Source organism: Piliocolobus tephrosceles, chromosome 3 (genome assembly GCF_002776525.5).
Source record: "Piliocolobus tephrosceles isolate RC106 chromosome 3, ASM277652v3, whole genome shotgun sequence".
In the NCBI taxonomy this organism is placed as follows: domain Eukaryota; kingdom Metazoa; phylum Chordata; class Mammalia; order Primates; family Cercopithecidae; genus Piliocolobus; species Piliocolobus tephrosceles.
The window spans coordinates 137,819,913-137,841,532 of NC_045436.1; the positions used below are offsets into that span (position 1 = coordinate 137,819,913).

Consider the following 21,620-nt stretch of genomic DNA (forward strand, 5'->3'; position numbering starts at 1 on the left):
GATGAGGAAACTGAGACACAGAACATTTACTAGTTTACTCAAAGTCACAAAGTTAGACATTTATCTCTGCCTTCTAGGGCTTTTCAAAGGGAGTACATACTATTTACCTCAGTTTTACAGTTAGGAAAACTAAGACTTAGATAAGTAAAGAGACTTATCCAAGATGTAGTCAGCCAGGTGACTAGGGCTAAACCCTAGGTCTGTCCCCCCTCAAAGTGAATGCTCACCTCTAAGGTACTCTGCTGCCTCCAGAATATTTTCAGATGTCAATATGAGTATGAACTGATGGGGAAATGTAAGTTCTATGAAAATAAAATATCCTTTTGAAATTCAAAATTTATTTATGGTCTTTTATTATTATTATTATTATTATTATTATTTTAAGACAGAGTCTCACTCTGTCACCCGGGTTGGAGTGCAGTGGTGCAATCTCAGCTCACTGCAGCCTCCGTCTCCCAGGCTCAAGGGATCCTCCCACCTTGGCCTCCTGACTGTTGGGGACTACAGGCATGCACCACCATGCCTGGCTAATTTTTTAAAAAAGCTTTTTGGGGTAGACATGGGGTTCCACCATGTTGCCCAGGCTGATCTCAAACTTCTTGGGCTCAAGCGATCTGCCTGGTTAAGCCTCCCAAGGTGCTGAAGAGGCATGAGCCACCACCCTTGGCTTATTTATGGACTTTAAAAATGAAAATCATCTCACTTAAATCAAATAATGATGAAATTTGACAACGAAAGTCTAGCCATAACCTAGACTTATTAGCTAGTTCTTTCTTCAAATATTCAGTTTATCTTTAAACTTATTCCAGAGTGAGAGCCTATGTTTTATGGAATACTATGCAGCCATAAAAACAAATGAGTTCATGTCCTTTGCAGGGACAGGGATGAAACTGGAAGCCATCATTCTCAGCAAACTAACACAGGAACAGAAAGCCCAACACTGCATATTCTCACTCATAAGTTGGAGTTGAACAATGAGAACGTATGGACAACAGGGAGGGGAACATCACACACTGGGGCCTGTTGAGGGGTTGGGAGGCAAGGGGAGGGAGAGCATTAGGACAAATACCTAATGCGTGAGGGGCTGAAAACCTAGATGATGGGTTGATAGGTGCAGCAAACCACCATGGTACATATATACCTATGTAACAAACCTGCTTGTTCTGCACATGTATCCCAGAACTTAAAGTAAAATAAAAAAGAAATACCAATACCTAGATTCATCCCCAGATAGTCTAATTTTTTTTTGGTCTGGAGTATGCAGGGTATGACCTGTGCACCAGAATATTTTAAAAGCTCCTCAGATAATTCTAACACGCTGCTAAGGTTTAGAACAATTTTTAATTGCCAGAAATAAATAAAAGAATCATCCCACTGAAATAACATCCCACTGAAATGTTGATGGAATTTTTAAAAAGAACCTACGTGTTAAGCATTTTAATTTAAAAAAATACAACAGACCTAATTCAAAATCCCTGCTAACAGATTTCCTAGGAGAGCATCACTTTTGGAATCCTTATTCTCTTGTACATTTGTTAGTGAACATTAGCCCTGACAAAGGTAAAAGAGAATACACTGGTCATTTATCACTCACAGACTGAGGAAATGCGAAAACCAGGCCAGAGGAGAAGAGCCTGAGAAGGGAAACCACACTGGCCAAGGTGCCAGAAACTTATTTTTTGCTTTAGTGACAGTTATTTGTCTTCCACTAGTGAAGGAAGGCACGATCGAGACTTTCATACGCTTTATAGTAATTCGTATCACCCATCCCTTAGAAACTCCCTCAATATCACGTACTCATGGCTTTCTAACAGCTGAGAAATGACCTGCTTTTCAGATAACACCATCCAGTCGGTTTTCTGTTGCTGCTGTTGCTGTTCAGTGCAGAAGCGGTAAGTCTACTCCAAGGGCAATTTCTTGAAAATTAATTAATTCAGTTTCTTTAATACCTATGGAGTCACCATGTCTCTTTGCACCTGCTGGTCTCTCTACCTGGGAACCTTCTTCCATTTTCTCCCTGTTGAATTCAGGTCTAGGTCAAATGTCAGGTCATCTGGGATCCTTTCCTGATCCTTCAGACTTAGTTGTTCATCCCATTGTGTTCCCACCTTGTGCGGCATGGTTCTCCACTTAATTTTTATTTCATGTATGTTGTTTATAGGTCTGTGCTCCAATATGTAGTTTTTCCCTTTAAGGGCAAGAATCCTATCTTAGTTTTCTATCTCCCCAAAACTATCGGTGTATCTTATACTTCGGTGGCAGTAAATGACTCTGTAAGAAGTAAATCCAAGGCAGCATGTTAACAGAAAAAGCTAACATTTAACAGGAGCGTCCTGTATATCAGATACTATGCTAAAAGATTTATGTTTATTAATTCATACAGTTCTCAAAACCTCCTACTTTTTTTTTTTTTTTTTACAATTCCCATTTTACCGATGAGGAAATTGAGGATTAGATAGGTTACATTGCTTACCCAAGGCCACACTATGAAATGGTGGAGCTGGGATTCAAACTTATGTTCCTAATCACTATACCGTGTCTATTTATAACAAAAAGACACCATCAAATGAGGTAATGAATATAAAATGACAAGCACTGAGCCAGATACAGAGTAAGTTTTTATTACCATGATTATAATTTTATGCCCCAAAGATGCACCAGACTCTACTGGGAATGTGACGTGCTTTTTCAATTTTATTTTATAACAACTCTATGCTCTTAGCACCTCTAGTTCCTGGATAAGGAAACTTAAGTTCTTAAAACTAGTAATTTGCCCAGGGAGATGCAGTTAGGAAGTCTTCTAAATGAAAATGGAGTTGGAAAGTTTCTGGATGTTTCTATTATTTCTGTGAAAATCTAGTGGATGTATAGATACCTTTTGTACAAATAATTATTTGTAACATGATTGCTTTTCAATGTCAGACAAGTGAGAACACAGATAAGCCTGAGCCCAGATGAAGAGCTTCCAGAAAAACACACCCAGCGTCGCAGGCCATGGCTCAGTCAATTGTCAAATAAGAAGCAAGTGAGTATCATTTTGATAGGCAAGAGGGGAATGGAAAAGGTTATCTTTTTAGAGTCTTCATTCACGAGGTGCTGTTTGTTACCCAGAATCTAGTATCATGCTTGGCATAAAATAAGGGCTCAATAATTTGTGAAGGAATGTTCTAGAAGAAAGTAAAAGGAAAAAGAAAAGACTAGTTAAAATAGGCTACTTATATTTACAGGCAGAACTTGAAAATGGGCAATGAGTGGGAAAAAACATATTCTGGCTCCTGTCATTTTGAGGCTGAGATTAGTTTTCACTGCAGTGAGAAACAGCATTCTCAGGAAGTATGGTAAACCCAAGCACGAGCTGCCGCCACACACAAAGAAAAAGGCCATTTTTCTTCTTTTAAGGAGAAAAAAATCCTTAAAACAAGGTAAAACTATTGAAGAAGAGTACATCATCTTTTGAGAATTTTGATATTAAAAAGTCCAGTGAAATGCTGGCAAGAGAGCTTGTTATCTCAAAAGTGTACAAAATGATGAGTGTATTGCTGGATCCAAAAGGAGTTTTATGGTTAGTCCTTTTCTACATTTATCCCATCCTGGCTTCTGCCTTGGTGTAGCTGGATAAGAAAAGTGAGGCAGAAGGCAAATATGCTTTATCCCTATATTTTTTAGTACAAATTATTAAAATGATTGTAAAACAACTCATTTCTTGGTTTTCACAGTCCAACACGGGCTGTGTGCAGCCGTCAAAACGAAAGCCACTGCCTCCCCTCCCACCCTCTGAGGTTGCTGAAGAGAAGATCCAAGTCAAGGCACTTTATGATTTTCTGCCCAGAGAACCCTGTAATTTAGCCTTAAGGAGAGCAGAAGAATACCTGATACTGGAGAAATACAATCCTCACTGGTGGAAGGCAAGAGACCGTTTGGGGTAAGACACTTACATGACTTAGTCCGTATCCAATTCCTCCAACACAAAGAAGACTATTTAGTGACTCAGGCTTATAACTCTTTCCTCTGCATGAAATGGAATCTGTCCCCTCTCCCTCAAGGTATGTGAGAGAATGAGACAACAGTGATTTCAGGCAGTTTTCAGGCACAGTCTCAGAATCAGGTACACCTGGCTTCACATCCTGATGCTGCCGCTTACTATTGTGTGTCCCTGGGCAAGTCACTTACCCTCTCTGAGTTTTTGTTTCTTTATTTGTACAATGGAAATTCTGACAATGTAGGTTCTTATTCCAATATGTGCTTTCATTTGGGAATTTGTCGGTTTTTTCCTGTTAAGCTCTAAGGTAAGAACAGAAATAGTATTTTATTCACTTTTATGTTTCTACAATGACAAGTTTTGAAAGCAAACATTGCAGTCGCTGCTGAATTAGATTAGAAAGAGAAAAGATCCTGGGATGCAGATAGGTTTCATTGTGTCAGTTGCAACAGATGGTTAATGCCTGACTGGAGTCCTGAATTGAGAAGAATTCTGAGGAATATCTGGACTTCCTGAGAGAGAAGGCTGGCATTGATTTCTGATATTTGCCAAGATTTGGATATTTTAAGTATCCAAGTATTATAAGCATGTAAATTACATACCTCTCCAACTACATTTTCTCAATGATGTGGCTCTCTTAACAGTTCTCAACATGTAATGGAGACTTTTCAGTGGAAAAAGAGGCATTAGTAGGTTCAGGACTGTGTAATTAGCCACACCTGTGGGTATGCTATTGGCATGCCTTAGACTTAAAAATGGAATTTATTTCATCGTAAGTGAATAGAGGTTTTAAAAAATATAATATGCAAATATTAATATCAAAATTGTACTTTGCCACTACCTGCAAACCCAAGTGTCTCCCTAAAAGTAAATACCGTTATCCATTTTCAGATTATTTTCAATGCACTTACATACACATATCAAAATATATGGTATTGTTTGTAGAATTCATTACCTAAATCTTATCATACTTTATGCATGATTCTGCAACTTACTCTTATTTCTCAATAATATGTCTTGGAGATCTTTTTGTACTTTCAAATGTTGGTTAAGGTATAGGAAAAGTGAAGCCTCTACCATGCTGATAGGTGTGTAAATTGGTATATCCTCCTTTGAGGACAATTTGTTGCATATCCTGAAAGATGCACATATGCCGTGACTTAGCGATTCCCCTCCTTGCTATCTATCTTTGAGAAATATTCTTACTTCTGTACAAGAAGGCATGTTCAAGGATTTCTTTACAGCATTGCTTCTACTAGGGAAGTGGCTAAACTAGAAAACCTATACTATGGAATACTCCTCAGCAATTGAAAAGAATGAAGCCAATGTCTTTGTAATTGCTGTTTTTTTTAACACAGTCACTAAGATATCAGATGATCATTTAAGTGCCCCCTTTTCTCTCTGAAAAGATTGTGGGGTCATAAAACCTCTTAAACTACTCATGTTACAAGTTGGGATCTTAATACATTTCTTGTACAGAGATTTTTGTTGAGTTTGAAATTTAAAAAACTGTTTTTTCTCCTTTTAACAATTTAATCAGTAAAATGAATTTGATTTCCACCTACATCCTTGAGGTTTTAAAAGGATTGTTGCCATGATAATGCCACAAACATGCCAAGCATTTTTATTTTTGCTTTTTCTTTTGTTGTAGGAATGAAGGCTTAATCCCAAGCAACTATGTGACTGAAAACAAAATAACTAATTTAGAAATATATGAGTAAGTCTTCTCCAAAATATAACCTATGATTAACCTATGAACATCAGAGACATTTTGGCAGCTTGTAAGTATAGATACTGTTTTGGGTCTGTAAAAGGAAAAGAAAGTAACACATTTGACAGCATTAATAATAAAGAGACGTTTGATCCTTATCATGGTCGATTCAGAAACTTCTTTTTCTTAAACTTATTTTTGTTCTGTTTTGTATAGCCACTTTTTCTGTTTTAGCAGTGACAGTCTGAAACCAAACATTCATGTGGTACCTGTTTTACTATATATTTTAACTGGAAAATTTACTTTAGAAAATGACATTAAATTTTCAATGAGTGGTAAATTGGACTTAACCACATAGATAAATGACTATATTTTGGCTCATGTTTTTATGTGTTTTAGAAATAGCTGAAGATAAGAACTAGGCTAATGCTGTAGTTTGGAAGAACCATTTGGCATGTTCACTAGAGTTCTGCCTGAAATCTATTTTTGTTACAATTACAGATTTGGAAGATGGAGGAAATCTTAGCAATCACTTTTTTAGCCCCTCGTTTTGCAGATGAGAAGATTGATAGATTACAGGTAGAGAGCAGTAGAACTGAGACTAGTCATATGTTTTTTATAAATTTAGATTTTCAGTTTGAGCATCTCCCTCACCTCCATCTGGTTAGGGCATCTTAAAATTAGCATATGCTTCCACCAGGTGGCAGTAGGTAATATATGCATTGAGGCATTAAGACAAGTGCTTCTCTGAGAACCAGGCAGCAAATACAATTGAATGAGAGAACCTCCTTGGTTGGTCTTGCTACTAATAAAGCCCACTTAGAGGCCTAACTCAGTACATATCTCCTAAAACAAATTCAAATTCGAAAGCTTTGGTGAATAATGTAGACTTTATTGGAGGAAAGAAGGAGATGACTTCAGGACAGATGACTCATCTACGTTACTGTATGAGATTTCTCCAGTAGCTATTTCTGTTCTCTCTCCAGTCACTCACCTCAGCTCCATCACAGGGTCTCTTCTCTCTTTTCCCACCTTCACTGGGCCTCATGTCTCTATTGGAGCCATTTAGCCCTTCCCAAGATTCTAATCTCCAGTAAATCAAAGTCCTCAGGTGACTGAACTCACCTTCCTTAGAAAACAGTTCCAAAGTGCTCACTTCAGCAGAACATATACTAACATTGGAATGATACAGAGAAGATTAGCATGGCAATTTTTAAAAATTAAAAAAAAAAAAAAGAGGCTAGGCATGGTGGCTCACACCTGTGACCCTAGCACTTTGGGAGACTGAGGTGGGAGAATTGCTGGAGCTCAGGAGTTCAAGACTGTCCTGGGCAACATAGTGAGACACTATCTCTACTTAAAAAAAAAAAAAAAGAAAAGAAAAGAAAAGAAAAAAACAGTTCCACAGCTATCTACTCAAGAGCGTGTCCTCATGAGGTCTCACTGCTATCCCGAGTTGAAGCTGACCAACAAAAACAGGCCTCTTGCAAGGCCGGGTCAGAGAAGATTTTGTGTGTATTTACAGATATATGAAAATCTCTTGCTCAGAAAAATTAGAAAAACGAGACTTTTTTCATATAATTTGGATTTTACAGGCGATTAAAGGAGACATTTGTGAAGGTAGCTAACATAGTGCCTGGTGGTTAGTGAATGGACACTCACTACCTAGGAATGTTACTTTCCACCTTTTCGTTATTCATTCATTTGCTCATTTATTACCCTGTTTAGACAAGGCCTAGACTCTGGCTGTAACAACCTGTTTATACTGTGGATGTTGGAGCATCTGAATTATACTACTCTGGGGTTACAACTGCTACCTCATTTCCTTGGGCCTTGATTTATATATGAGTTTTTTAAAAAAATCATCCTTTTTGATGAGTTTGCATCCTTTGTAGGGACATGGATGCAGCTGGAAACCATCATTCTTAGCAAACTATAACAAGAACAGAAAACCAAACACCGCATGTTCTCACTCATAGGTGGGAACTGAACAATGAGATCACTTGGACTCGGGAAGGGGAACATCACACATCGGGGCCTATCATGGGGAGGGGGAAGGGGGGAGGGATTGCATTGGGAGTTATACCTGATATAAATGATGAATTGATGGGTGCTGATGAGTTGATGGGTGCAGCACACCAACATGGCACAAGTATACATATGTAACAAACCTGCACGTTATGCACATGTACCCTAGAACTTAAAGTATAATAATAAAAAATAAAAAAAAGGAAAATACAGCTTTTAATAATAAAAAAATCATCCTTTTAAAAATGACTCCAATTATGAGAAAACTAATTTTTCATTTTATTGCCATTTTTAAAAACAGCTTTATTAAGATGCAGATAAAATCATTATCATTATTGATCGCTGAAATTTATTGATCACTTACTACATCCCAAGCACTGTTCTAATGACTGTACAAAAGTTACTGCCCTAGGTTTAAGTACTAGAGCATGTGTATATAAATGGGAGCAACCTGGGTCCAAATCCTGGCATCAGCATTGACTGACAGCATTGACAGCTTTGGTTCAGGGCAGAGTTACATAATGTCTCTAAACCTCTGAATGATCTGAAAAGCAGAGACAATAATACCTATTCTATCTATTACATAATAAATATTCAATACATTCTAGTGATTATTATTATTTCATGAACTATGAAACTAACAGGAAAAATATTTACAGTTTGGTCCACCTGGCCTATTATTTACAGGCATTCAACACTCCTTTGTTACTTCAGTCCTCAAATCACCTTATTTGTTCCATCTGTATTTATTGTACACTTATGATGTACCAGATATAACAACATGAAATATGCAGAGTTATGGAACTTACAGTTTCTTGGGAAAAAATAGACATTAAACAACCCTAAGTCCACAAATAAATGTATAATTTTATTTATTTATTTGTTTTTGAGACAGAGTCTCGCTCTGTCACCCAGGCTGGAGTGCAATGGCATGATCTCGGCTCACTCAAGCTCGCCTCCTGGGTTCATGCCATTCTCCTGCCTCAGCCTCCTGAGTAGCTGGGACTACAGGCGCCCTCCACCACGCCTGGCTAATTTTTTTTTTTTTTTTTTTAAGTAGAGACGGGGTTTCACCGTGTTAGCCAGGATGGTCTTCATCTCCTAACCTCGTGATTCGCCCACCTCGACCTCCCAGAGTGCTGGGATTACAGGCATGAGCCACCGTGCCAGGCCCATAAATGTACAATTTTAAATCGTAGTGTTATGACACACTGGAGCCTCGAGCTGGGGATGGGGTGAGGGCGGCAAGGGGAGGGAGAACATCAGGAAGGATAGCTAACGGATGCTGGGCTTAATACCTAGGTGATGAGTTGATCTGTGCAGCAAACCAATGTGGCACACATTTACCTATGTAACAAAATTGAATATCCTGCACATGTACCCTGGAACTTAAAATAAAAGTTGAAGAAAAAAAAAAAAACTGTAGTGTTTTGAAGGAACAGTATTGGACACTGTGGAAGAAAACAGGGCAGGGGATGTAATTTAGATGGAGGATGTTGGATTGTGTCTGAAGAAGTGACTTGAGGTCTAAAGGTGGTAGCAGGTAATGTGTGTTGAGGGAGGGTGGGTATAGTAGAAGGAATGCTGCGTCAATGTGGAGTTCTGATATTTCAGGGGAACCTTTGTGCATAGAAAGATTTATGGCTACTTTGGCTTTAAATGAAAATCCGAATTTTCAACATTACAACATAAAAACCTAGTTTTCAGGAAGTCCTCAAATTCGACTTATAAAATTTGATATACTATATATAAATCTAAAAAAGTAAGAACAATCAGCTTAATTCAAACTCAACATACTAGATATCCTTAAACAATCTGTCTGATTTATAAGCTCAGTTAATTAAATTTTTGGAAACTTTTAATTTGCATTAATAAACTGAATAAATTCAGTTTTCTTTCAAAGTACTTCACATGCCTGACAGGGCAAATTTACAATTGTAAAAAGCCCTATGCAAGTCTTTAAATGATCCTGGAAATCTAATAAACTAAACTTATAAATGTGAGAAATCAAGTTCCTTTAACTGTATAAATATAATTTTAAAAACGAGTCAAATTATCTTCAACTTCAAATAACCAGTTTAAAATTAATTATGCCCTTTAAATCAGAGGCAAAAATCTAATAAGCCAGATTCTCCTAAAATAATAGATATTTTAAATACCAAACATGTTGATTATTCCTGAACTTCACAGAAGCATGAGTTTCTTTCATCTCATTATCTCTACACGGAATCCTTAATCTTCTCACAGTTAGAAAGTCACTTACTAAGGGAAGCAGATTCACCTTCTCAGATCTAATGGAGTTTCTAGATAAAAAATTCAAGAACACAATACTGTTTACTTATTGATCAGAAATCTAAGATTGGGACATGGGACCAGAGGTATTCACATAACATACAGAATGTTTCTACTCACCCGTAGCTGGACGTGCCGGATTAAAACAAAATGTAAATAGGATTCCTGTCCCTAACTCTTTCATGCACATCATTTGGTCTTAGTTGTAATCAGTGTTGTCTAGGTATAAGAGTTACAGTTTTACTTACATATTTTTTTTAAAACCTCTTCTAACTTTTATAATCTGATTTAAATAGATGAAATTCTGAAATACTGTGCTCTTGCATCCTCTAAGTTCCATTCATTCAATCTCTTTCCTGCCTGATAGAATTCGGAATTATTTTAAAGGATCTTGAATTTGTCACATACTTCTATCTGGCAATATTAGATTAAGTTTAAAATCTTCTTAAAAATCTTGTTTTTGAGTGCTTGCTTCGGCAGCACATATACTAAAAATTGGAACAATACAAAGTAGATTAGCACGTTCCCTGTGCAAGGATGACATGCAAATTCGTGAAGCATTAAATTTTTTTTAAAGTCTTGTTTTGAAATGAAAGCCTTTCAGTTTTCCTTTCTCTCTCTTTTGTTCTACCATTTTTTCTTTCTCCTTCCTGTACAACATTTGCTTATTGACTAGGTATTATCATATCAAACTGTACGTTTAGCTTACAATATTAGTTAATTATATTCACTGTGTGTACTTCTGATATTCTAAAGTCATTTCATGACATGTTTCATGTAGAGAAAACAGCATGATTGAGGGCAGAAAAGGGGTTGGTGAATCTGGGGAAGGAAAGAATTCCAATGAGACTGAAGCTTAGTGAGTGACGGGAGACTCAGGAGAGAGATGGGGCGGGAGAGGGTGTCAGAGGCAAGTTCATGTATTGGTTGTTACATGTGTTCTGTTTTATGATTTTTTAAAAATTTTATTTTAGATCTGGGGGTACACGTGCAAGTTTTTTCTTTTCTTTTTTTTTTTCTAACAACAATGTATTGTGTAATGGTGGATATTGGGTTTCCGGTGTACTCATCACCCAAATAGTGAACCTTTTATCCAATAAGTCATTTTTCAACTCACCCCGCTTCAATCCTCCCTGCTTTGGGAGTCCCCAGTGTCCATTATTTCCATCTCTATGGCTATGTGTTCCCCCTGTTATCTCCCACTTGTAAGTGAGAACATCTACTAACTACTGACTATATATAACGTAATGCACTTAGGAGTGTCAGAAAAGTAAGAATGGGCTTTAATTTTTGGAAGGTGTAACAAAGCACCTATAAAAACATGTAAGTAGGAAGTTTCTGAGAGGAAAGACAGAAATGAGTATTTTTTTAGTTTGCCAAAACTCAGTGTTTGTTCAAGATGATGAGGTCTTTATCACATACCTTTCATGGAAATTTATAAGAAGTTAAATCATTCGTAATGTATACTAAGTATATATTGGAAGTTGAATTGAGATATGATAGAATAAACTAGATATTGGCTTGAAAATAAAATTATATTAAACTTAATTAACCCATAATGATATATTATTGTTTATCTGAATTAAAAAAAAAACACTCAACTTTCTAAGATCAGATCTGAAGTAAGTTCTTAAAAATGAAGGAAATGAAGCCCTGTTTTTTTCTTTAAAAAATTGAATATAAAATTTAAAAATCATTTTTATTGCTTTTACAGGTGGTACCACAGAAACATTACCAGAAATCAGGCAGAACGTCTATTGAGACAAGAGGTATTTGTGGACATTTTCAAAATTTCTGAGAAGTACTTATAAAGACTTTAACCAACTAAAAAAGCATATTATTTCTTGTCTTTTCTAGTTCTAAAATATCATTACATCCCAACTATATATTTTATGTGAAGCTGTAAATCAGATATATTTGTATTAGATCATGTTTTCCAACAACTTTCATTATAATTTCAGAAATATGTTTCTCCTGAAAGGATTTCAGCTCTAACATATGGAGACTCCTGCACTCACTCCAAGGTGCATTCTGCCAAGCCAATGGAGTCTCTCTCTCTCTCTCTCTCTCTATATATATATATATATATATATATATTTTTGAGACATGGTCTTGCTGTGTCACCCAGGCTGAGGTATAGTGACTCGATAACAGCTGACTGAAGTCTTGACCTCCTGGGCTTCAAGCTGTCCTCCCACCTCAGTCTTCTGAGTAGCTGGAACTACAGGTGTGCCACCATGCCTGGCTAATTTCTTTGTACTTTTTATAGAGATGGGGTTTTGCCATGCTGCCCAACTGGTCTTGAACTACTGAGCTCAAATGATCAGCCCGGCTTGGCCTCCCAAAGTGCTGAGATTACAGGTGTGAACCACCACACCCAGTCTGGAGTCCTGTATTTGAGTTGCTCATTATAATCTTTGCATCAAAGGCAGTCAAGTATAAACTTGATCCTCAGGAACTTAGGTTAGACTCATTAAAGACACAAACAAAGAAAAATACGTGCTGCTGCAGTGTCTTTGTTCTTTGGAAACAAAGGAAAGAGTAGAATAGCCAAAATATCAAACTCATATCAAAACTGCACATTTAGGTCAAACCAAAACAAAGCTGCCTATAGTTTAAATTTCCAACTGTCAGTAAACATTAACTGTGGGTAAAAGTAGAGTCAAAACTAGAAACTAGGTAAGAGTATGTGTGTCATTTTGCTCTGCTGTTGGATATTGAGGAAATCTAGAAATGCGAATGAGAAAGAATCAGTTCTGTAACTCAAAACTCAATGCCAGTAATGGCTCAGGGTACAATGAAGACCCACTTCATAGCAGGGGCTATAGGCAGAGAATGAGGGACACAGGCCCATCTCAGGTGACCATGGATGGAGGTTGGACAGGCCTCACTTGCTTGGAGGAAACTGAGCGTGGCAGAAAATATGTTATCTTCTTGGTATGGTCACAGCAAATGGCCTTTTGGAAGATGACATTAATAGGTTCAACATGGCGAAATAATGTGTTATGACAGGTGGGCAGAATGAGAGAAGGAAAGTCCCAGAAGAGGTCTGCAGTTAGCACACTGGTCACAGGTAATATGGCCCAAATCACTGGGCTGTGGAGATTCAGTATAAGAGCTTCTGCATCTGAAAAGAAGCCACACAAGGCAAGGGTCTCATCTCTTTTCAGAGACTTAAATAGGGAATTATACGCACAGGCCCACAACCCAGACATGGCAAATATTAAAATTTGGCCATGACATTTTAAAAATAAATAAAACATTACAGATACAGTTGAAGCCCACCCCCTTCATCTTTTTGGTCCTCTCTCATTCCCTAGAGGCAATCACAGTAGAAGGGTATGTTCCTGTTTTCTCCATGTGTTTAAATTTTGATCATATATGCATGCACATAAACAACCTATAATGCTGTTTTATGTATTCTACCATTTGATAGAAAGGAGATCATATGTATGTTGATTTTTTAGTTAAACATTATGTTTTCAAAGTTTATCGATATGGGTACGTATACTATAGATCAAATACATTCCTTTAACTGCATATTAGCGTATTCCATGATATGACTATATAAAATTGTATTCAATGTGGATAAACATTCAAAATGTTTTTGATTTGTTACTGTTACAAACAGTGCTGCAATGAATTTTCTTATAAATGTAATTTTGTACACAGGGCGAGATGGAATTAGGTGGTCACAGGGTATGTGCAGATTTAACATTATTAGATATTTTCAAAACATGATTCAAAATGGTTATACTAATTTATGCTTTTGTGGCGAATGAGATAAATTGGTTCCCAACATTCTTGCCAGCAGGTGGCAAGTAGTTTCACAGTTATTTTTAATTCATTGGGTGAAAAATTGTATACCTTTTCATTTTCTTGATTACCAGTGCAACTGAGTTACTTTTGAAGTGTCTGTAGGCCAGTTGAGCTTACTCTTCTGTGACATGCCTGTCAACATTTTTTGTCCACTTTTCTATAGTGCTTGCCTTTTGAACTTGTAAGTCTGTATTTAAAAAATACAGCCAGGGGCGGCGGCTAAAGCCTGTAATCCCAGCACTTTGGGAGGCCACGGCAGGTGGATCATTTGAGGTCAGGAGTTCGAGACCAGCCTGGCCAAAATGGTGAAACCCCATCTCTACTGAAAATACAAAAATTAGCCAGGCATGGTGGCGGGCGCTCTAATCCCAGCTACTCAGGAGGCTGAGGCAGGAGAATCGCTTGAACCTGGGAGGTGGAGATTGCAGTGAGCCAAGGTCACGCCACTGCACTCCAGCCTGGGTGACAGAGTGAGACCCCATCTCAAAAAGAAAAAAAATAAAAATAATTAAAAAAAAATATTTTGAATACCAATCTTTTTTGTCAGCTATATGTTGTAAATATATTCTTCTGGTTTCTGGCTTTTAGGAAAACTTTATACTGTTTTCTTTTCTTGCATAGAATTTAAAAAGGTTCATGTGGTCACATTTCTCAAATTTTCCTTTATTTTCTATGCTTCTTTTCTTCTTAGTATAAGAAACTTCTCTTCCTCTTGAAGTAATTAATGGATTTCTATCCTCTTTTACATTTATTAAGGATTTGCTTTCCACATCTGGGTCTTTATCAGAAATGAGTGTGTATGTGTGTATAAAGCATAGGATATTTAAAATATACATATTTTTTCTATCTTAAAAATGTTTTTCTAATTTATGTATTTTCTAATTTTTATATTTATTTATTTATTTATTTATTTATTTTTGAGACGGAGTCTCACTCGTTGCTCAGGCTGGAGTGCAGTGGCGCGATCTCGGCTCACTGCAAGCTCCGCCTCCCGGGTTCTCGCCATTCTCCCGCCTCAGCCTCCCGAGTAGCTGGGACAGCAGGCCCTCACCACCATGCCAGGCTAATTTTTTGTATATTTATAGAGATGGGGTTTCACTGTGTTAACTAGGATGGTCTCCATCTCCTGACCTCATGATCCTCCCACCTCGGCCTCCCAAAGTGCTGGGATTACAGGCGTGAGCCACCACACCTGGCCTTCTAATTTTTATTTTAAAAATACATCTGGCCCTCTTACTTGTCACAAGGCATTTAAAATACATATTCTGGTTTGGGTGTCCTTGTATTTTATTCAGCATTTATTCTGTTATTTTCAAAAGGGAGCCTGGCTTATAATTTTCTGTTCTTTTTGGTTTTAGTATAAAGGTTACATTAACATCATAAAATGAGTTAAGGGGTGGGGCTTAGGCTGTCTTTCCTATCTCGGGAATAGTTTATATTGGATGGTTAGCTACTATAACTGTCCTGTAACATAGTCCAGATATGCTGCTTTTACAAGCAGGTAGACACGTGATTACTGATTGAATTTCCTTTTCTTTTTGAAACGTTTGATAATTTATATTTACCTAGAGAATTGCCTATTTTAAATTTATTTTCAAATTTACTGCACAAACAATTCATAGCAATATCCTATAATTTTTATTTATTTCATATTTCAATAGTCAGTATGTTCACGTGGTTCAAAATCGAAAGATTTTGCAAAGTTTTCTTCCATCTTGTCTGCAAGCCACCAATTTCCCTCCCCACGGAAAAACTAGTATTAGTTTATTTTGTGTCCTTTCCAAGATATTTAACACATACACAAGGAAGTTCAAATATATTTTCTTGTGTTGCTACTTTTACACAAATGATAGCATACTATATACATTTATATATATATTATTTTTCACATAAGGATATATATTTAGAATCTTTCCACAGCAGTACACAAAACATGTCCTCCTTCATTTTATACCTGCATAGTACTCCTTAGTTTGAGTGTATCACAATTTTTAAAACCAATTCTTCAGTATGAAAATTAAATAGTGTACATTCTTTTGCTGTTGAAACAATGCTACCATCCATAACCTATACACATATCTTTTCCCATTTATATGGGTTTGTAGGATAAACCCTCAAGGGTGCAAATTCTGGGTCAAATAAAATACACATTTCTAATTTTAACAGGTATTGAAATGTCCTCAGTAGGATTTGTATCAATTTATATGTCTACCAGAAAACAGCGAGTCTGTTTTCCCATAGCCTTTTCAGCCGACACTTTGTAGGAAACGTCTGGATCTTTGCTCTCTGACACCTGATCTCAGTGTGGATTTAATTTGCATTTCTCGTATTCTGGGAATGCTAAGCATTTTTTATATGCTAAATTTTATATGTCTGTATTTTCTTTTCTGTGAACTCTTTGTTCATATCCTTTGCATTGTTTTCTATTGGGTTTTTGAAGTTTTTCTAAGAATTTGTAGGACCTATGTAGCTATATTAAGGAAATTAGCCCTTTGTGACATGTGGCGTTATTTTCTGCAGTTTTTCTATTGTCTTATGGTCTTTTGGCCTGAAGAGTATTTGAATTTTATATGTATTGCCTTTCCCATCCACAGGTTGTTAAAAAATATTCTCATGTCTCTTGATCGCTTTAGTGGTTTTATTTTATGCATTTGTATCTTTGATCCATTTGTAATTTTTCCTAATGTAAGGAGTAAGATATGGATCAGACTTTATTTTCTTCTGGATAGTTACAAAACATCCACTTTTGTGCACTGATTTGAGATGCCACTGTCATAATAAACAAAATCCCTATTTTGGACTATATCTGGGCTTTCTACTTGGTTTTATTGATCAGCCCTCACAGAGGGCTACTACACTGTTTTAAGTACTGAGGCCATCTCTAGGGTGGCTAGCCTCCCTCATTATTCTTTCCCAGAAATATTCTGGGTGTATTAATATATAGTTTTGTCCATATAAACTTCAGAATCACCTTGTGGTTGCATTAAATGTACAGATTTAATTGGGAAAAATTTTTCAGGCATTACAAATCAATGAGGTTTGGGGACCCTTTTGTTCTAGAAGCCATATATTGATATTCATATAGAAAAAAATTAAAATTAGATTCATACCTCTTGGAAAAATAACCATAGGTATATTAAACACCTAAAGAGAAAAGCAGACATTTTTGTATTCTTCAGGAGCATTTGAGAGTTTTCTTCATGCAACTTTTGCATATTTATTTTTAAGTTTATCTTAAAGTATTTCATCTTTTGTGTTGGTGTCATAAATGAGTATATCTTATTTTTACTTATGAAGCTTTTTATTTCTGTGAATTAATTTTGTAACTGATAATTTTGGTAAATTCTCATGTTTTATGTAGTAGGCTTTCACTTGATTCTCTTGGGTTTTCAGTATACAATCAGCAGCCAACAGTGATGATTTCAACTCCTTTTTTATAATTTTATTATAGTACTTTTAATGTTTGCCTCTCACTTAGTTGAATTGACTAGTGTCACCAGAACAGTATGAAATGCCAGTGATGATAGTAGTGGGCATTATTTCTTTTTTCCCGTTTTTGTTTGTTTGTTGACGGTCTTGCTCTGTTGCCCAAACTGGAAGGCAGTGGCACAATCTCTGCTCACTGCAGCCTCTGCCTCCCGGGTTCAAGCAATTCGCATGCCTCAGTCACCCAAGAAGCTGGGATTACAGTCATGTGGCACCACTTCGTATTTTCAGTAGAGGTGGGGTTTTGCTATGTTGGCCAGATTGGTCTTGAGCTCCTGGCCTCAAGTGATCTGCCTGCCTGGGTCTCCCAAAGTGCTGGGATTACAGGCATGAGCCACTGTGTCCGGCCCTTTTTGAGATTTTATTTGGAATGATTTCCACATATAGCACGATGCTGGATTTGAGACTAAGTGCTATTGTGTTAAGTATACACACATTCCTATTTTATTGAGGATTTTAAAAAATTGATACTAGAAGTTGAAATTTGTCAAACGGCTCTTCAACATCTCTAGGGATGTTCATGTGGTTTTTCTCCTTAGGTCTGCTGTTTGGGTTGGTTCAAAAGCAACTGCGGTTTTTGCCATTACTTTTAGTTACTTTTAACGGAAAAAAACCACAATTACTTTTGCACAAACCTAATAATATGATAAATTATATTAATAAAATCCCAAATATTGAATTATTCTTACACTCATCATGCAATTCTTCTTGGTCATGGTATATCATTCTTTTGTGCCACTGGATTTGTTTCTTAACATTTTATTTAGAAGTTTTACATTGATAAGACTGGTCAGTAGTTTTCTCTTTTGTGCACAGTTCTGGCTGTGTTGTTGATTATTGATATTAAGCTCATTTTATACATACAAACGGAAAAGTTTTTCTTCTTTTCATGTCATGTGTTCTGGCATAGTTTCATCTCTATACCATTTTTTTTTCTTTAAGGTTCAGTACATTGTAACGTGTGACTATAGAAATGCTTAAATGTGGTAGCTCTTGGCTGGGCTCAGTGGCTCACGCCTATAATCCCAGCACTTCGGAGGCTGAGGCAAGAGAATCGCTTGAACCCGGGAGGCAGAGGTTGCAGTGAGCCGAGATATGCCACTGCAGTCCACCCTGGCGACAGAGTGAGACTCCATCTCAAAAAAAAAAAAAAAAAAAAAAAAAAGTTGTAGCTTTTTAAAAACCCTATCAATTTTCTTTTTTTAATTTTTTTATTTTTATTTTATATATATATTTATTATTATTATTATTATACTTTAAGTTCTAGGGTACATGTGCATAATGTGCAGGTTTGTTACATATGTATACTTGTGCCATGTTGGTGTGCTGCACCTATCAACTCGTCAGCACCCATCAATTCGTCATTTATATCAGGTATAACTCCCAATGCAGTCCCTCCCCCCTCCCCCGCCATGATAGGCCCCGATGTGTGATGTTCCCCTTCCCGAGTCCAAGTGATGTCATTGTTCAGTTCCCACCTATGAGTGAGAACATGCGGTGTTTGGTTTTCTCTTCTTGTGATAGTTTGCTAAGAATGATGGTTTCCAGCTGCATCCATGTCCCTACAAAGGACACAAACTCATCCTTTTTTATGGCTGCATAGTATTCCATGGTGTATATGTGCCACATTTTCTTAATCCAGTCTGTCACAGATGGACATTTGGGTTGATTCCAAGTCTTTGCTATTGTGAATAGTGCCGCAATAAACATATGTGTGCATGTGTCTTTATAGCAGCATGATTTATAATCCTTTGGCTATATACCCAGTAGTGGGATGGCTGGGTCATATGGTACATCTAGATCTAGATCCTTGAGGAATCACCATACTGTTTTCCATAATGGTTGAACTAGTTTACAATCCCACCAACAGTGTAAAAGTGTTTCTATTTCTCCACATCCTCTCCAACACCTGTTGTTTCCTGACTTTTTAATGATTGCCATTCTAACTGGTGTGAGATGGTATCTCATTGTGGTTTTGATTTGCATTTCTCTGATGGCCAGTGATGATGAGCATTTTTTCATGTGTCTGTTGGCTGTCTGAATGTCTTCTTTTGAGAAATGTCTGTTCATGTCCTTTGCCCACTTTTTGATGGGGTTGTTTGTTTTTTTCTTGTAAATTTGTTTGAGTTCTTTGTAGATTCTGGATATTAGCCCTTTGTCAGATGAGTAGGTTGCAAAAATTTTCTCCCATTCTGTAGGTTGCCTGTTCACTCTGATGGTAGTTCCTTTTGCTGTGCAGAAGCTCTTTAGTTTAATCATATCCCATTTGTCAATTTTGGTTTTTGCTGCCGTTGCTTTTGGTGTTTTAGCCATGAAGTCCTTGCCCATGCCTATGTCCTGAATGGTACCACCTAGGAAAAACCCTATCAATTTTTCTACTCAACAGATCCATTAAGATTCCTAACTCTTCTGCATTCAATTTTGGTAAATTTTATGTCTTGCTAGTTTATTATCCATTTCATTCGAGTTTCCAAATTTATTGTATAGAATCAAGTAAATTCCTTAATTTTTACTGGATTCTTGATAATTTTCTCCTTGTGACTTATTATTTTTGATGGGTTTTCTCCATTATTTAGTGATTAGGTTAATTAGCAGTTGTCTATTATTTTTTCCTAAGCAGTCAGACTTTGAATTTACTAGTCATATTATATACTTACTTTAATAATTTATTATTTTCTATTTTATCTTTATTAATTTATTTCTTCTACTTGACTTGGGCTTATTTTATAGTTTTTAATCCTAATTTCTTGAGTTGAATATGCTTATTTTTATTGCTATTGTTTATTGATATAAGTAATAAGACTATAAATTTATTTTTCTGAGTACTGCTTGAACTGCATAGCAAAGGTACTAATATGTGAAGTTTCCTTATTACTTTCTAGATATTTTTTGCTTTTATTTGAATTTCCTTGAGCTATGTGAAAGAGAATTTAAAAGCACAGGCACGGTGGCTCACGCCTGTAATCCCAGCATTTTGGGAGGCTGAGGCGGGTGGATCACTTGAGGTCAGGATTTTGAGACCAGCCTGGCCAACACGGCGAAACGTCGTCTCTACTAAAAATACAAAAATTAGCCGGGCATGGTGGCATGTGCCTGTAATTCCAGCTACTGAGGAGGCTGAGGCAGGAGAACAGGAGAATGGCTTGAACCTGGGAGGCGGAGGTTGCAGTGAGCCGAGATCACGCCATTGCACTCTAACCTGGGTGATGAAGTGAGACTCCATCTCAGAAAGAAAGAGAGAAAGAGAGAAAGAGAGAGAGAGAGAGAGAGAAAGAGAGAAAGAGAGAAGGAAAGGAAGGAAAGGAAGGAAGAAAATTGAAAAATCTACAGGTGATAGGAGCTTTTTTACTTTTGAGTTTGTTATTAATTTCTGGTTTTATTGCTTTGTAGTCAGGAAATCTTGCTTGTACTTTGTTTCTATGAAGCGATCACTACATATGCAACTTTATATGCATATTCTATATACTTGTTTGTGTGTATTATATACATATACACAATACATTCAACTTTACTTTTTCATCTTTGTCTTTTACATCGTGTCCTCTGTGGTATGTAACAGAACCCTTGTCCACTGTAGGAATATAGTAAAAGCTAGATTTTATTATTTCGAATGGCTGCAAGAGATTCCTTGATTAAAACATTTTGGCCAGGGAATAAGGCTTGGTCAAACTGTTTTAATTGGTGAATATCTGGAATGAGAAGGGGAAGATTCTATTTAATGTAATACGTTTACCTTGAGGGTCAGACCATGCTATTTGAGTTCTGCAATTCTCAAGCACAATGTAAATAACACCAGCACTTTATAAGTGTAAGCTTCTATGGGTTTGACAAGATTCTGAGACGTATTTTCCCTATTCATAAGCATAAGTACACTCAGTAAAGCTAAATCATTTTACAATATCAAACAAATGAATCAAAACAATCCAACATTCAAGATTCTTTGAAAACAATTTACAGCTTTATTGGCATCTCCCAAAAAGTGTTAATAGGAATCTAATTTATAATATAACTTCAGGTTTATGATCATTTTCTCCCCTTTACCATTTCTTTAAATCTCTCCCATACCCCTACTACAACTAACATGGTTTCTTTTGCTTTTCATTTCAGACTCCCCCAAATCTGTTCTTTCTCCCTCCTTCCCATGAACTCTGGTGTCCTTCCCCACTCCCAGCTGCCCCAGCTGTGTTCTGCCCTGCCACCCTGTTGCTCTTCTTCCAAAGTACAAAGTACAATCCGGTCAGTCTGTCCCAGCGTTCTTCCTACTCTACAGTGATTTTTCATCTATTATCCTGATCAGTATAACAA

At 36.8% G+C, this 21,620-nt stretch overlaps 1 protein-coding gene and 1 non-coding gene across 3 annotated transcripts in view; both read left to right on the top strand.

Annotated features, from left to right (window-relative positions):
- Positions 1-21,620, top strand: part of TXK (TXK tyrosine kinase) — a 69,312-nt gene that overhangs the window by 18,721 nt on the left and 28,971 nt on the right. Inside the window, exons 2-6 of one of the 2 annotated variants that reach the window (XM_023224696.3) lie at positions 1,838-1,892; positions 2,923-3,025; positions 3,717-3,922; positions 5,631-5,696; positions 11,725-11,779. In XM_023224696.3, coding sequence (XP_023080464.1) covers positions 1,838-1,892; positions 2,923-3,025; positions 3,717-3,922; positions 5,631-5,696; positions 11,725-11,779 — 485 coding nt within the window. Of the gene's footprint in view, positions 1-1,164; positions 1,893-2,922; positions 3,026-3,716; positions 3,923-5,630; positions 5,697-11,724; positions 11,780-21,620 lie in introns of those variants that run through there. The other variant, XR_002734201.3, reaches the window with a different exon arrangement.
- Positions 10,475-10,582, top strand: LOC111550944. Its single transcript, XR_002734206.1, has one exon. It is a non-coding gene; the product is annotated as a U6 spliceosomal RNA (small nuclear RNA).